This window comes from Rhinatrema bivittatum, chromosome 5, assembly GCF_901001135.1.
Source record: "Rhinatrema bivittatum chromosome 5, aRhiBiv1.1, whole genome shotgun sequence".
NCBI classification, from domain to species: Eukaryota; Metazoa; Chordata; class Amphibia; order Gymnophiona; family Rhinatrematidae; genus Rhinatrema; species Rhinatrema bivittatum.
Genome location: NC_042619.1, coordinates 130,707,041 through 130,721,038, shown reverse-complemented (window position 1 = coordinate 130,721,038; position 13,998 = coordinate 130,707,041). Strand labels below are relative to the sequence as shown.

The 13,998-nt window shown below is 48.1% G+C and overlaps 1 protein-coding gene across 6 annotated transcripts in view; it reads right to left on the bottom strand.

Moving 5' to 3' along the window:
• Positions 1 to 13,998, bottom strand: part of ENOX1 (ecto-NOX disulfide-thiol exchanger 1) — an 838,273-nt gene that overhangs the window by 34,857 nt on the left and 789,418 nt on the right. For 5 of the 6 annotated variants that reach the window (XM_029602937.1, XM_029602936.1, XM_029602934.1 and 2 more), the window contains 2 exons: positions 9,479 to 9,581; positions 1,210 to 1,295 (listed from right to left, as the gene is read on the bottom strand). The exons of the other annotated variant lie outside the window; for it this stretch is intronic. In XM_029602937.1, the coding sequence (XP_029458797.1) occupies positions 1,210 to 1,295; positions 9,479 to 9,581 (189 nt within the window). The remainder of the gene's footprint in view (positions 1 to 1,209; positions 1,296 to 9,478; positions 9,582 to 13,998) is intronic. 6 annotated transcript variants of the gene reach the window in all.

The window sequence follows — 13,998 nt, the reverse complement described above, 5'->3', positions numbered from 1 at the left end:
CATTTACAAAAAAAAATAAAGTTTTGAGATCATTAAGACTTGCAGATAATGAAAGCAATTTTCAAAACTGTTTCTGTGTCTGATAATCGCCCTCCTCAAAGCAGATAAAAATACATGCAGATTTCACAATGTGTGTTCTTTTAGCCGCTACTACAAAGGGGCATTTCTTTGTATGTGTTTAGGTCAGGGGAGTAAAACCGTGCAAATACTTGGCATTTTTACAAGTACACAAATTATTTTACTCCCCTCAAAGGTCAACACAAATAGCAGGTGCAAAGTACATGACAAGTTGTAGCACGCACGCTGACTGTAAGAGGTACGGGTTGAAAAAGCTTCTGTGCATTGCAAATAATAGTTTCTGCCAGTGTGATTAGAAACTAGAGATGAGCTTCGTTTTTCTGGCTCGGGTCGGGTTTCGGTTCGGGCGCTTCATGGGAAAACTCGTTTTCCCACTGATTGTTTTTCGCCAAAAATGAAACTGGAACCCAAACCCGAAACTGGAAAAACAAATAAAAAAAACAAAACACGAATCGGGAAAAAAACCGCGAATCGGAAACCCCCCCACCAACCCTTCACATTTACTTTCTTATAACCCCCCCCCCCCACCATCCCGATCCCTCCCCAAGACTTACTAAAAGTCCCTGGTGGTCCAGCGGGGTCCTGCGAGCGATCTCTCCCTCCATGCCGTCTGGCTGTCGGGCCTGCTATGACTCAAAATGGCACCGATAGCCTTGCCCTTACGATGTCACAAGGGCTACTGGTGCCATTGGTCAGCCCCTGTCACATGGTAGTAGCCCCTGTGACATTGTAAGGGCAAGGCTATCGGTGCCATTTTGAGTCATAGCAGGCCCGACGGCACAGAGGGAGAGATCGCTCGAGGGACCCCGATGGACCACCAGGGACTTTTAGTAAGTCTTGGGGAGGGATCGGGATGGTGGGGGGGGGGTGTAAGAAAGTAAAATTGAAGGGTTGGGGTGGGTTTTTTTTGTTTTTTTTTAATAAATGTGCCCCTCCCCCCGCACTAACCCGAAAAACAAATTTCCCCCGAAGCTCGGGGAAAATTCATTTTGTGGTTCAGGTCCCCCCAAACCACAACGAATGCACATCTCTGTTAGATACACGACTAATCAATCACAAATAGGGTTTGACATGCAGTAAATCATACAACACTTTGCCGCCTAAAACACTGTTTCATTCAAAATACATTACCCGAGAGTCTAGTTGCTGCAGGTAAGACCACAGGTATTCTATATTGGCTCCAAAAGGATGCACATGAAGAAATGTTGATATGATGCCTATGTTGAAAAAATAAAACACACAAATCAAGAATTATCATTATTGGTATCAAACAATCTACATGTGCAAACTGTGAGCATACCCACTTACTTTTTAGATTCTATGTTATACAGCAATTCTAGTCTTTCCAGCACTGATTAACAAACATAAGAGAACACATTTTCAATATCTACATCAAAGTACCCCAAACTAGGGGTGTGAATCGTGTGATCGATCGTCTTAACGATTGATTTTGGCTGGCGGGGGGAGGGAAATCTGATCGTTGTGTTTTTTATTTAAAAAAAATCATTAAAAATCGTAAATCGGGGGAGGGCGGGAAAACCGGCACACCAAAAAAACCCTAAAATCCACCCCGAACCTTTAAAACTAATCCCCCACCCTCCCGAACCCCCCCAAAAAGTTTTAAATTACCTGGGGTCCAGTGGGGGGCTCCCGGCGTGATCTCCCTCTCTCTCTGGCCACGGCTGCGTTGAGAAATGACGCCGATGGCCCTTTGCCCTTATCATGTGACAGGGCAAAGGTAGCGCCGGCGCCATTTTGGTTCCTGGCTCCCGATGTCATGCGTGCAGGAGATTGCCCCCGGACCCCCGCTGGACCCCCAGGGACTTTTGGCCAGCTTGGGGGGCCTCCTGACCCCCACAAGACTTGCCAAAAGTCCAGCGGGGGTCCGGGAGCGACCTCCTGCACGCGGGCCGTATTGCCAATCTTCAAAATGGCGTCGGCGCTACCTTTGCCCTCACTATGTCATACGGCGATGATCAGCCAGGAAAAGATGACATAGTGAGGGCAAAGGTAGCGCCAGTGCCATTTTGAAGATTGGCAATACGGCCCGCGTGCAGGAGGTCGCTCCCGGACCCCCGTGGACTTTTGGCAAGTCTTGTGGGGGTCAGGAGGCCCCCCCACAAGCTGGCCAAAAGCCCCTGGGGGTCCAGTGGGGGTCCGGGGGCGATCTCCTGCACGCGTGACATCGGGAGCCAGGAACCAAAATGGCGCCGGCGCTACCTTTGCCCTGTCACATGATAAGGGCAAAGGGCCACCGGCGCCATTTCTCAACGCAGCCGTGGCCAGAGAGGGAGATCGCGCCGGGGGCCCCCACTGGACCCCAGGTAATTTAAAACATTTTGGGGGGGTTCGGGAGGGTGGAGGATTTGTTTTAAAGGTTCGGGGTGGGTTTTAGGGTTTTTTTTGGTGTGCCGGTTTTCCCGCGCCCTATTTAACGATACAATACAAATGCCCCTGACGATAAATCGGGGGCATTTGTATTGTATTGTGCACTCAAACGATTTTGGACGATTTTAAAATTATCTGACGATAATTTTAATCGTTCAAAAACGATTCACATCCCTACCCCAAACTTTTCAGGAACATTTTTGAGATTAAGGCTAGGGAAGAGGGGCGGGAGCGAGCCCCTCAGAGTTGTTTGTTGAGAAGGGTTTAGCTGGGGAGCACCATGCCTTTTGGTGATTTGAAATGCTGGGAAAGGGCGGAGGCCGGGCTTCCAGGGGTATAGGGCTGTGGCAGATAGCGTGTCAGTAATAGTATTTCTAGATTCCTCCAAAGTTGGCAATCCCGCTATGCCCCCAGCAACACTGCCCCCAGCCTAGGGAGGTGGGGGGGGGGGGGGGCAGGGAGGATGATGGGTAGTTGGATGGCAGGATAGGTGTTTGGGGGAGGGTGGTGTACTCTCTCTCACTTACCCCTTTACCCAATACCCATGCATTCTCGCTCCCTCTCTACTCCTTCCCCTTTCTCATCCCTTTCCTCCCCGCTTCTCTTTCAACATGCCAGATTTGTGGTTGGAACAAAACAATCCTAATCCAGGGAGAGACACTTGATATAGCATTTGTGTTATAACGAAGACTTCTTCATTTTGTGCTTCCAAAGCCTGTATCCTTAGGGAAAATGTCTATGTCCCTTCCTCCACAGCTTCAAAGAGTGACGGCAGAGAAGTAGGATTCGGGAACATCCATCTTTTCCTGGCTCTCCCTGGCAGGCCCTCAGCATCCATGGCTTGGTATCATCACTGCCTTCTCCCACGTGGCCTGCCCCTTTCTCCGCAATGGCTAAAAAGACCTTGTGGCTATGCTGCAGCCTCTTTCCCTGTCTTTGGCCTAAGTAGCTCTCTCTGCATAAGCAGCACTAATGCCGACAATGCATAACGCAGCCAATTAGTTGTGACTTTTCACTGGCACGCTCCGCCCACACCGCTCTGACATGCTGCTTCTTGCACTTCCAACTTCAAGTACCTAAGATGGTGGCAGAGGCAGAATGCACTCCCACTGCTGCCCCTGCAGCACCAAATCACTCCCACTCCCATTCCCACTGCTCCCCCTGCAGCACCAAATCACTCCCACTCCCACTGCTGCCCCTGCAGCACCAAATCACTCCCACTCCCATTCCCACTGCTGCCCCTGCAGCACCAAATCAAGCTCCTCCTTCATTGCTGCTGTGGGCCAGATCAAGCTCCTTCTGCTTTTGCTGCTGGGGGCCAAATGAAATTCAGCCAAGGACTACATCTGGCCCTTGAATCATAGTCTGGGGACCCCTGAACTAGATGCAATGCTTAAATTTCATACAGAGCTGATTATGTTTAGAATTCTACTATTAAGAGCACAGATTAAGATAACACAATATTTTGCCTGGAATTAATGTTAAGCTAACTGGCCTTAGTTGACAGATTCTAATTTAAATCCTTTATTGACTATGGAGACATATGCTCTTCACCAGGCCTGAAGAAACTGCTCCATCATGATTGCTTCCTGAAATAATAAGTGCAATGGTCATACAATAACTTCTTTTGTTTGCCATAAATCTCACGGATGAATTTCATCTACTACTGGTACTTTAGTAAAGTTTACATGGTCCAGATACTGCTTTACCTGTTGTTCCCTCTGCATTTTCATTTGCTAGCAATGCTCCCTCTAAGCTGTGTACATGCACAGCTTAGATCCCTCCCACTCTGTTTAGTCATGCATGTTTTCAAAACTTGTGGGTTGGCACTGTTGATCTTGCACATCATGAGAACAGTAGCCAGAAAATGCCAGCCTGTGAGGTTTAAAAATGCTCAGTGTCAGCACAGGGCTGCTAAAAAAAGAGAAGAAAACATTTGGGCAACTGTAGGATTCCATCCCGCCAGCTACCGAAGACAGTAGGAGGAAGCCCTGGTAGCTGGTGGAGCTCGGCCTACCAGCCACCAAAGACAGAAGCAAGATGTCTGTTTGGCTAGTGGAGTCCATCCTGACAACTGCCAAATATGGATGGTTGGTTGAGCTCATCCTGTCAGCTGTTGACGACATGAGGAGGAGGCCTGAGGTGGCTGGCAGAGTCTATCCTGTGAGCCACCAAAGAGGAGAATGAAACCTGAGGCAGCTGATGGGGTTTTTCCGACTAGCTACCGAAGAGAGGAGGAGATCTGGGCAGCTAGCGATGACTATCCCACTAGCCACCAAATAAGAGGAAGCCACACACTATTGTACCTGAGAGATGACTTCTTGGAAAAGAAAGTAGGGCAAGGGGAAGGAGAAACAGACCACCATCAGGGGAGGAGGCCCACCAGAAGGAGGGAATCAAAAAGTAAAATAACCCACTGGTGGGGACAGGTGGGTAGAAAGAAGGGAAGGAGATGAAGCAGCCCACCAGTGTAGGGGGTGTGGGGCAAGGGCAGAGGAGAGGAGGTGAAGCAGCCCATCAGATGGGGGAGGGAGGTGGTGTAACAGTCCATTGGATTTGGCCTGGGAGGAGAACGTGAAACAGCCTACCAGGAGGGGCAGGTGACTTATTTAATCTTGCCCTGTCTTTATGCCATAGTACATGGCAAAGGTAGTATGTCTAAAAATATTACTCTGAAAGCCTTGACAAAGTGATCAGCGCTTTCTCCACTACTTTTCAATAATTACAACCAGCCTATTGGGAGTATTATTAGATCTTTTGGGTTGAAATAGTTACATCTACACTAATGATGTTTAGATTTATCTTCCAATTCAGTGGAAACAATCTGAGACATTGACCAAACTCACAATATGCTAAGAAGCAATCAATAAATGGGCCCAGAAGAGGCTGCACGGCATGGCGCGGCTGCCATGTGCTTGGGGGTGGGGAAGGAAGAACGCATTCTCCTCCACCTTGCCACATCCCGCCGCATCGCTCCCTAGATTTCCCGCTAACCAGAGGTCCAGATGGACTGGTGAGTTGCCCTTTGCCTTCCCCACTCCCAGCTCAGTGCAAGAAGGGGGCGGGGAGAAGGAACCAGCTGCACAGGAAAGGCCTTTGAGGTGATGTGGCCTTCTGGCCACGTCTGTGATACATTCTCTGGCCCCACATGAGCAATGACCTATTCCTGCCACAGGCAGCCCTCTTCCAAGGCCTGCTGTGTATCCCAAGGCCTTGCTTCTTGACTGCTCGAGCCGGGAACTGCCCAAGCCTGCTATGCTGAAGGGAAGCCTGCGCATGCTGGCCACCAGGATCTGCCTCCCACCCCCACCCCTTCCCATTCACCCAAAGGCTCAGACACCCATCAAGGTAAGCCTCTTAGCCCAAGAGCGCATGCACACTTGAAGAAGAGGCGCAACCCCAACTAACTTGCTGCGGCTTAACATGAACTAAGGCTTAATAATATGTTTCGCAGGTCATGGTGATACTATCTCTTGTCATCTTCGTATGCAAGAGATCTGCTCTCTCTACTGAGCTCAGAATAATCCCAGCGTGATTCCTCTGAAGAACTGGAGCCATTGCGTCGTGCAGATTTACCTGGAAACTGCACATGGCCTGGTCCTTTACTTTGGCCTTTGGAGTCACTATCTGATCCTCCGGACCCATCAGGGAACCTTCCAGAAGAAGCGCCAGGGGACTTCCGCCCCCACGCCCTGTGTTGGATGGTCTGACTGGCTGGGAAATAAGCCCACAGCCTGCTCTCCAAGGAGGGCGCGCCCTGCCAGTGGACCACTACTACCTGCATTTCTTCCACTCCACCTGTAACAGGATTGCCGTCTCTCTGCTAAGTAGCCGTTTCAGCGGGAGCCAGTCGCAAAGTGGCTGTGGCAGAGTCCTTGGGAGGCCGCCCCCTGCATCAGCTGTCCTGCGACTCAGCCACTTATTGGATAGTCACTGGTTCACCAAGGCACACCTCCCCACCCCCACCTGCACAACCCCTTCCTTCTTCCTCCAGGGGCTATGCTCCACCCTATTTCGCTGCTCAGGGGCAGGGCTGAGGCATTGCTGACTCACCTCTATCCCCCCCCCCCCCCCGTGAGGACCATCCCTTCTAAAAGAGGGACCAAGACTTGTGTGAGGGCACGATGGGCCCATTCCTTGGCAGTTGACTGATGAGGCCTTTGTGCAGGGTGCGATGGTGGGGACAAGAGATACTCACAAGCCTGGCAGAGACCACCTCTGGCTGGATTCCTCTCCTCCTGGGTGGCCGATGAAGGTGGCTTAGCCTGAACATCTCTTTCTCTTTTTTTAATCTCTCAAGGCAGGAAATCAATAAAATTGCTTGACCCTTGATTTTTTTTTTTTTTTTTTTTTAAATCACACTACAGCTGAGTCGGAAGCAGGCAATCGAGTCGGGCCCCGTGCCTTTATGAGCCCTAGAGTACCTGGTGAGCCAGAGGCAAGGCTCTCTCGGGTAGGGCCATTGCCCCTTTAAGAAGCCTAGCACAGCAGTTGTACTGAGCAGGGGAAACTGACGGAGCTGTGAAAGACGCCACTGCTGGCAGGGAAAGATGATGATCTAAAGGGAAAACAGATGGACTCCTCTCCCTTTTATCCCCTGCCAGTAGCCCTCCCATAGTGCATCTGGGCTGCAGGCCAATCGCTTCATACGCCGGGCCAGTGGCCCAATGCAGACATTACGCTGTCATGCAGTTTAGGGCCCAGAAGAGGCTGCATGGCACAGCGTGGCCACCATGTGCTCTGGGGGAGGGGAAGGAAGAACGAGTCTCCATTCCTCCCTCCTTGCCACGCCCTGCTGTAGCACTCTCTGGACCGCCTGCTGACCAGAGGCCTGGATGGACCAGTGAGTTGCACTTTGCCTTTTTCCACTCCCCCCCCCCCAAGTTTAATATTTAAAGATTATTCGGTGCTATTTAGCTGGATAAGCAGGAATTATGTGGCTAAACAGTGGCTGCTGAATATGCACCTACTTTCAGCAGTCGCCGCTTAGCTGTACAAGTCCTTTATATGGCTATAGGTTTCAAACACAAAAAGTAGGTGTGTAACTTACATGGCTAACTTCTGATATTTGGAATTAACTGGATAAGTATACATGTAAGTTTAGACGAGCCATAGAGCAGGTCTAAACTTAGCTGGGTAGATTTATCTGGCTAAGTGCCGTGCTGCTGAATATACATCGTAACTTAGCCGGACAAGTTCTAACTGGCTATCGGGCCGATACAGAAAAACCCGCGGGATTGCCGGCGAGCACCCTCTCTCCCAATGTGCGCCCAGGCCACTCTCCTGGGCGCGCGATTCAGTAAGAAAAAATATGCTAATCTGGGCCCACGGTAAAAGGAGGCGCTAGGGTCCCTAGCGCCTCCTTTTTGTCAGAAGCGGCGGCTGTCAGCGGGTTTGACAGCCAACGCTCAGTTTTACCAGGGTCAGTTCTCGAACCCGCTGACAGCCACGGGTTCGGAAAACAGACACTGGCAAAATTGAGCGTCCGTCTTCCTACCCGCGGGCAGATTTAAATTTTGTTTTTTAAATTTTTATTTTTTTTTTACTTTTGGGGCCTCCGACTTAATATCACTATGATATTAAATTGGAGGGTGTACAGAAAAGCAGTTTTTTTCTGCTTTTCTGTACACTTTCCTGGTGCCGGCCGAAATTAACTCCTATCTTTGGCAGGCGTTAATTTCTGAAAGTAAAATATGCGGCTTGGCTGCACATTTTACTTTCTGTATCGCGCGGGAATAACTAATAGGCCCATCAACATGCATTTGCATGTTGCGGGCGCTATTAGTTTCGGGGGGTTGGCTGTGTGTTTTCCACACGCTATTACCCCTTACTGTATAAGAGGTAAAAATAGTGCGTCAAAAACGCGCATCCAATCGAGGGCTAACAGTGCGCTCTGCCTGAGCAAACTTTACTGCATCAGGCCGTATGTTACTTATACAGCCGGCTTTGAATATCTACCCCTGGTTAAACAGCAAACCAAGGGCATATCATGAAGATGATGCATTCAAGTTCCAAGGTAGAGGAGGAGTGACTGCTACTACTGTGGGAATACCTTCTGTCAGAAAAGTGGCACTGTGAATTTTAATAATTCAAAATGACAGTCCCTCTAGCTCTTTACCAGCAATACACACTCAGCTGCCCCCACACATGGTTTAAAGCAGGAAACAATTCTAGGTAGTGTTTGAGATAGATGAACTCAAAAACACTAAATCATTTTTACACTATGCTATTTTTCCCCCCTCTCTATTAGCTTGAAAACCCATGAAAAAAAAAATCCTGGATTGTTTCAAATAAGACTCATGGTGCCAGAATCTCGGTTCGGGTTCCAACTGAGCAAAATGAAACTGTTGGGTCAAAAATAATAAATAAATAAAGGACCAATGTAATTATGAAAACATATACAGTAAAAACTAAAAGTGGAAGATGGGAGAATGAAAAGGTTAGTGAAACAGATAAGCATGGGAAAATAAGAGTCGAAGCTTGCTGGGCAGACTGGATGGGCCGATTGGTCTTTTTCTGCCATCATTTCTATGTTTCTATAAGATACTTTTTATGTAGAAATGGTAGCTCTTTCAAGGTGATTATCATAACAATTTTGTTCTGGTCTTTTCCCACAGAACCTCACATCTGAACAGGGTCTCAGAACACACAGCAAGACTCATGAAGCATGCACATGCTCCAATTTTGACTAAAACATGGCAGCTTCCGATATGAGGAGGAGAAACACAATTATGATTATAGTTGCAAGGAAATATGCACTCACATGAAAGAGAACAAGTTTACAACCAGGCTTCCTTTATCCCTAGCTTAGAGCAAGCCTACTTTAGCAGATGGCAGAGGCACATCAGGTTTTATCATCCAAAAGGTAAGAGAGCCAAAGCCAGGATCAGAAGCCCTAGGGCTCAGGAGATTATGAACATCTTGCTCTCTATTGTAACCAGGGAAGTACCATGCCTCATAGTAACTGCTGGTTTGTTTTGTTAAGGCACTCGGATCACTACATCTTTCTTACCTATTAGCAGTACCTCCTTCTCTGATTTTAATGCTCGGTTTTGTTTCTCTGCATCCTTTTGTTTATCTTGATTGACCACGGCAATGCTGAAGCCATTGATTTCCTATAAAGTGTAAATAAAACAGAGTGCTTACTCTTTGGAGGTTTCATTCATTTCAATAAAACAATCCCTGTCCAGTTCTATTGACAAAAACATCACACAGATATACAGTTGACAATACAAAACGTATGGGTATCTAATCTATAACCTGGATATTTTGACACATAGTAATGTAACAGCAACTTCAAAATAAATTAATGTCCAGGTCTTTGGGGTGCGCTAGATGCCAGAAACCTGCCTGCCAGACTGGAGGAGCACAATGCTCAGTAACACAAAGGAAAGTATCTAATTGCTTTCATATAACTGTCATTCTCCTATGACAGCAGAATGATGACTCATACTTGTGGGGGGTCATGTGATCTCTGTTGCACATATTGTTGGTAGGACACTTTCAGAGCTTTCTTTGAAAAGCTTTCAGTATGTGCAGGTGGCTTCCTGTGTGCCCCTGGACCTGCTGTTGATCAGTGGATCACATAAACGGAATAAGAACACCACCCAACGTCAGAGATAGGTAGGTAATGTAACTGTTTTGCTGGCATCAGAGAACGATGGTTACAAACAATTACATTCTCTGATGACAAACAAAAATGTGCCTTTAAATAAAAAATGGAAAAGACAATGCATGAATACCACCAATGGGCACAATATATAAATTCCATGATTTTGATAAAGAGAAGCCTGTTTTGATTTTTTTTCTTATTTTTTGGAACCATAAAACACGGAACATGAAGACAGGAAGACTACACTGGCAACCAACTAAACTTGGCTCTAGGTTGGTAAGAGCAGGGCTCCTCTCCATAAGCCAAATGCATTCAACCTTGCATAAATGTAAAGGATGTTTAATATTTGCATATAATAGTGTACTATGCTGAAAAGCCTTAAAATACATGCTAAACTGGTCTGGCAAGATTTTAATGCATATGTGCTTATAAATGAAGTAGGTATGTAGAGATGCAAAAATTTTGTTTCAGTTTACTTATTTGTTTCATAGGTCACAATCATTCATTTCAGATGAAAATTTTTTTTTCCATTTGTTTTATTCATTCATTCATTGCCATTAAGGTCAATAGGGGAAGCAATGCAGTGTATTTTGGGCTCCCATATTAGCGTTTTCTAATCGTTTCTAATTAAACTTGTGGGTAGACATCATAAATATGACGGATACTCCAACAGACCAAGACTTGTGTCAACGTGACAGTAAAAATGGCATGAATAGCCCAAGGAACTGTAATGGGTCATAACTGCCAGCAATATCAGGCATTTTCACAGACACTGTGAAAGGAGCAAAGCAGCAGAAAAAGTGCCCAGAACATCCCAAGCCTCCAAAAGAGGGGCAAGGGCACCGGCAATGGCAGGAACCCTCTAAGGCAACAGAAGAGGGGCAAAGCAGCACCAAGTGTGGCATGAACAGCTCAAATCACCTTGAAGGGGAGCAAAGCAGCAAAAATGCAGGAAAATCCCCAAGGTGTATTGTTAGGAGCATGGCAGCAAGGCAGGGTGTCAGCAGCATCCCCAAAGTATAGTATCGGGAACAGGGCAGCAGGAAGACCCCCCCCCAAAGGGTAGCATCAGAGGTATGTCAACAAAATCCCCACGGTGTAATGTCAAACGTAGGGCAGCAAAGCTGAATAAAGTCAAGATCCCCAAGGTGCGTGTGTCAGGGGCATGGCAGGCAGATTGGCAACAAGACTGCCCAAGATAGAGCATGGCAGCAAGGCAGAGTGTCATTAAGATCCCTAAGTGTAGTATCAGGGGCATGGCAGCTAGACACATTGGCAGCAAAATCCTCAAGGTGCGTTTAGGCATCCTGCTACTTGCATGGAAATTCAAGGCGGATTGATTTTCAAGAAGAACAATTTTTCCATCAACTTTGGTGCCAGCTTTGAACAATGAGGGCTCATGATGTCCCGTGCCATTGAGAAACAAGTTTCCTGGGCACACTGGTTGGTAGTCAGGAAACAGAATGTTGAGCTTCCTTGGCTAGATATGGCCAGTTCATGGACTTGTGTGCCAAATATGCCAGTAGATCTTTGGCCACATCCTTGATGGACTCTGTCAGATGACATGTCACAGAGATTTCTGCTAGCATCTCCTTTGATGGGGTAAGATGAGGGTCTCTGTTGCCAGTTGCATTAGCGATGGCCTGTGTCAGGAGAGATGGTGCTATGGAGGCAATGTGGCAATGGCATGTTGAGGTGGGGGATAACATGATAGCTGACAGAATGCTACTTGTGCTCACGCTACTCTCTAGGGTGGACACTCTGTCCTGAACTACCTCCCTACTGCACATCTGCCGCTCCTGTTCACTCACTCTAGCTGCCAGTATCTCTTTCATGTAAGTAAGTGGGATGAGAGTGTGATTGCCTTTCACCCATAGTTCACAAACCATGGCAAGCATGTAAGTACTGTTTTCTGTCAGAGGTTTCAGACTCTTTTTGCACCTGCTGCTGCAAGGATTCCAAAAACTGCATCAATTCTGCTCTCTTTCCTTCTTGCTCACGGAAACCCTCTAACTCTCCTCCTGAATATTTACTATGGGAATGATCCCACCAGTGGTGGCACTTGTGGACCTCAGATCCTCCCATGGTATCTCTAAATGGCTTCAGGACTTGTATCAGCTGCCTCATCACTACCCATTACGTGATGCCCCAGGGGGTGATCCAAATCTATCTCTGTAATCCAGAGACAGATCATGAGGGGGTGTCTGCTGTTCTACTAAACTCTGCAGCATCATATAGGTGGAATTCCAGTGGGTGCCAACATCTTGAATCAGTCACTTTTGGGGAATCTCAAATTCTTCCTGCTTCTCACAGAGAAGCTGCCCACCCTTCATGCTAAGACGAAAATGCCCCATTATTTTCCTGCACCTCTCTAAGAGGTCCTTCAGGACTGGAATCCCTTGTTCCTTGGGCCCCAGGGCATCCCGCATAGCCGGGTGCAATAAATGTGTAAAGAAATTGATTCCCCGATAGCCCCATTTTCCATCTCTAATGTAAAAAAAAAAACCAAAAACCTAAATAAATACTCTTGTCTCTCTGGATTAGCTGCCAGCCCTTCAGCATCTTTCTTATGGCTGTTAGGATATTGTACGAGGTATGAGTGGAATCCATCACTTGGATATGCAGCACAGCCCACCTGTACCCTGATGATTGGTCCTAGCTAGAGTTGCTGCCTCTGCCTTGGCCACCTCCTATCAATGTGCAGTCATGGAGATAGGCATGTACAGTGTTCTGGCTTGTCTAGATGTCATTGGTGAAATGCACACTACTCCCCTCTGCCTTGGACAGCTGTGTCTGCATGTGACTACAGCATTGATAGTACAGGGTGGGGTTTACTACATGTTAGAGATGTGAATCGTGTCCTCGATCGTCTTAATGATCGATTTCGGCTGGGAGGGGGAGGGAATCGTATTGTTGCCGTTTGGGGGGGTAAAATATCGTGAAAAATCGTGAAAAATCGAAAAAACGTAAAATCGCAAAACCGGCACATTAAAACCCCCTAAAACCCACCCCCGACCCTTTAAATTAAATCCCCCACCCTCCCGAACCCCCCCCCAAATGACTTAAATAACCTGCGGGTCCAGCGGCGGTCCGGAACGGCAGCGGTCCGGAACGGGCTCCTGCTACTGAATCTTGTTGTCTTCAGCCGGCGCCATTTTCCAAAATGGCGCCAAAAAATGGCGGCGGCCATAGACGAACACGATTGGACGGCAGGAGGTCCTTCCGGACCCCCGCTGGACTTTTGGCAAGTCTTGTGGGGGTCAGGAGGCCCCCCCCCAAGCTGGCCAAAAGTTCCTGGAGGTCCAGCGGGGGTCAGGGAGCGATTTCCCGCCGCGAATCGTTTTCGTACGGAAAATGGCGCCGGCAGGAGATCGACTGCAGGAGGTCGTTCAGCGAGGGTTCCGGCGCCTCGCTGAACGACCTCCTGCAGTCGATCTCCTGCCGGCGCCATTTTCCGTACGAAAACGATTCGTGGCGGGAAATCGCTCCCTGACCCCCGCTGGACCTCCAGGAACTTTTGGCCAGCTTGGGGGGGGCCTCCTGACCCCCACAAGACTTGCCAAAAGTCCAGCGGGGGTCCGGAAGGACCTCCTGCCGTCCAATCGTGTTCGTCTATGGCCGCCGCCATTTTTCGGCGCCATTTTGGAAAATGGCGCCGGCTGAAGACAACAAGATTCAGTAGCAGGAGCCCGTTCCGGACCGCTGCCGTTCCGGACCGCCGCTGGACCCGCAGGTTATTTAAGTCATTTGGGGGGGGGTTCGGGAGGGTGGGGGATTTAATTTAAAGGGTCGGGGGTGGGTTTTAGGGGGTTTTAGTGTGCCGGCTCACGATTCTAACGATTTATAACGATAAATCATTAGAATCTCTATTGTATTGTGTTCCATAACGGTTTAAGACGATATTAAAATTATCGGACGAT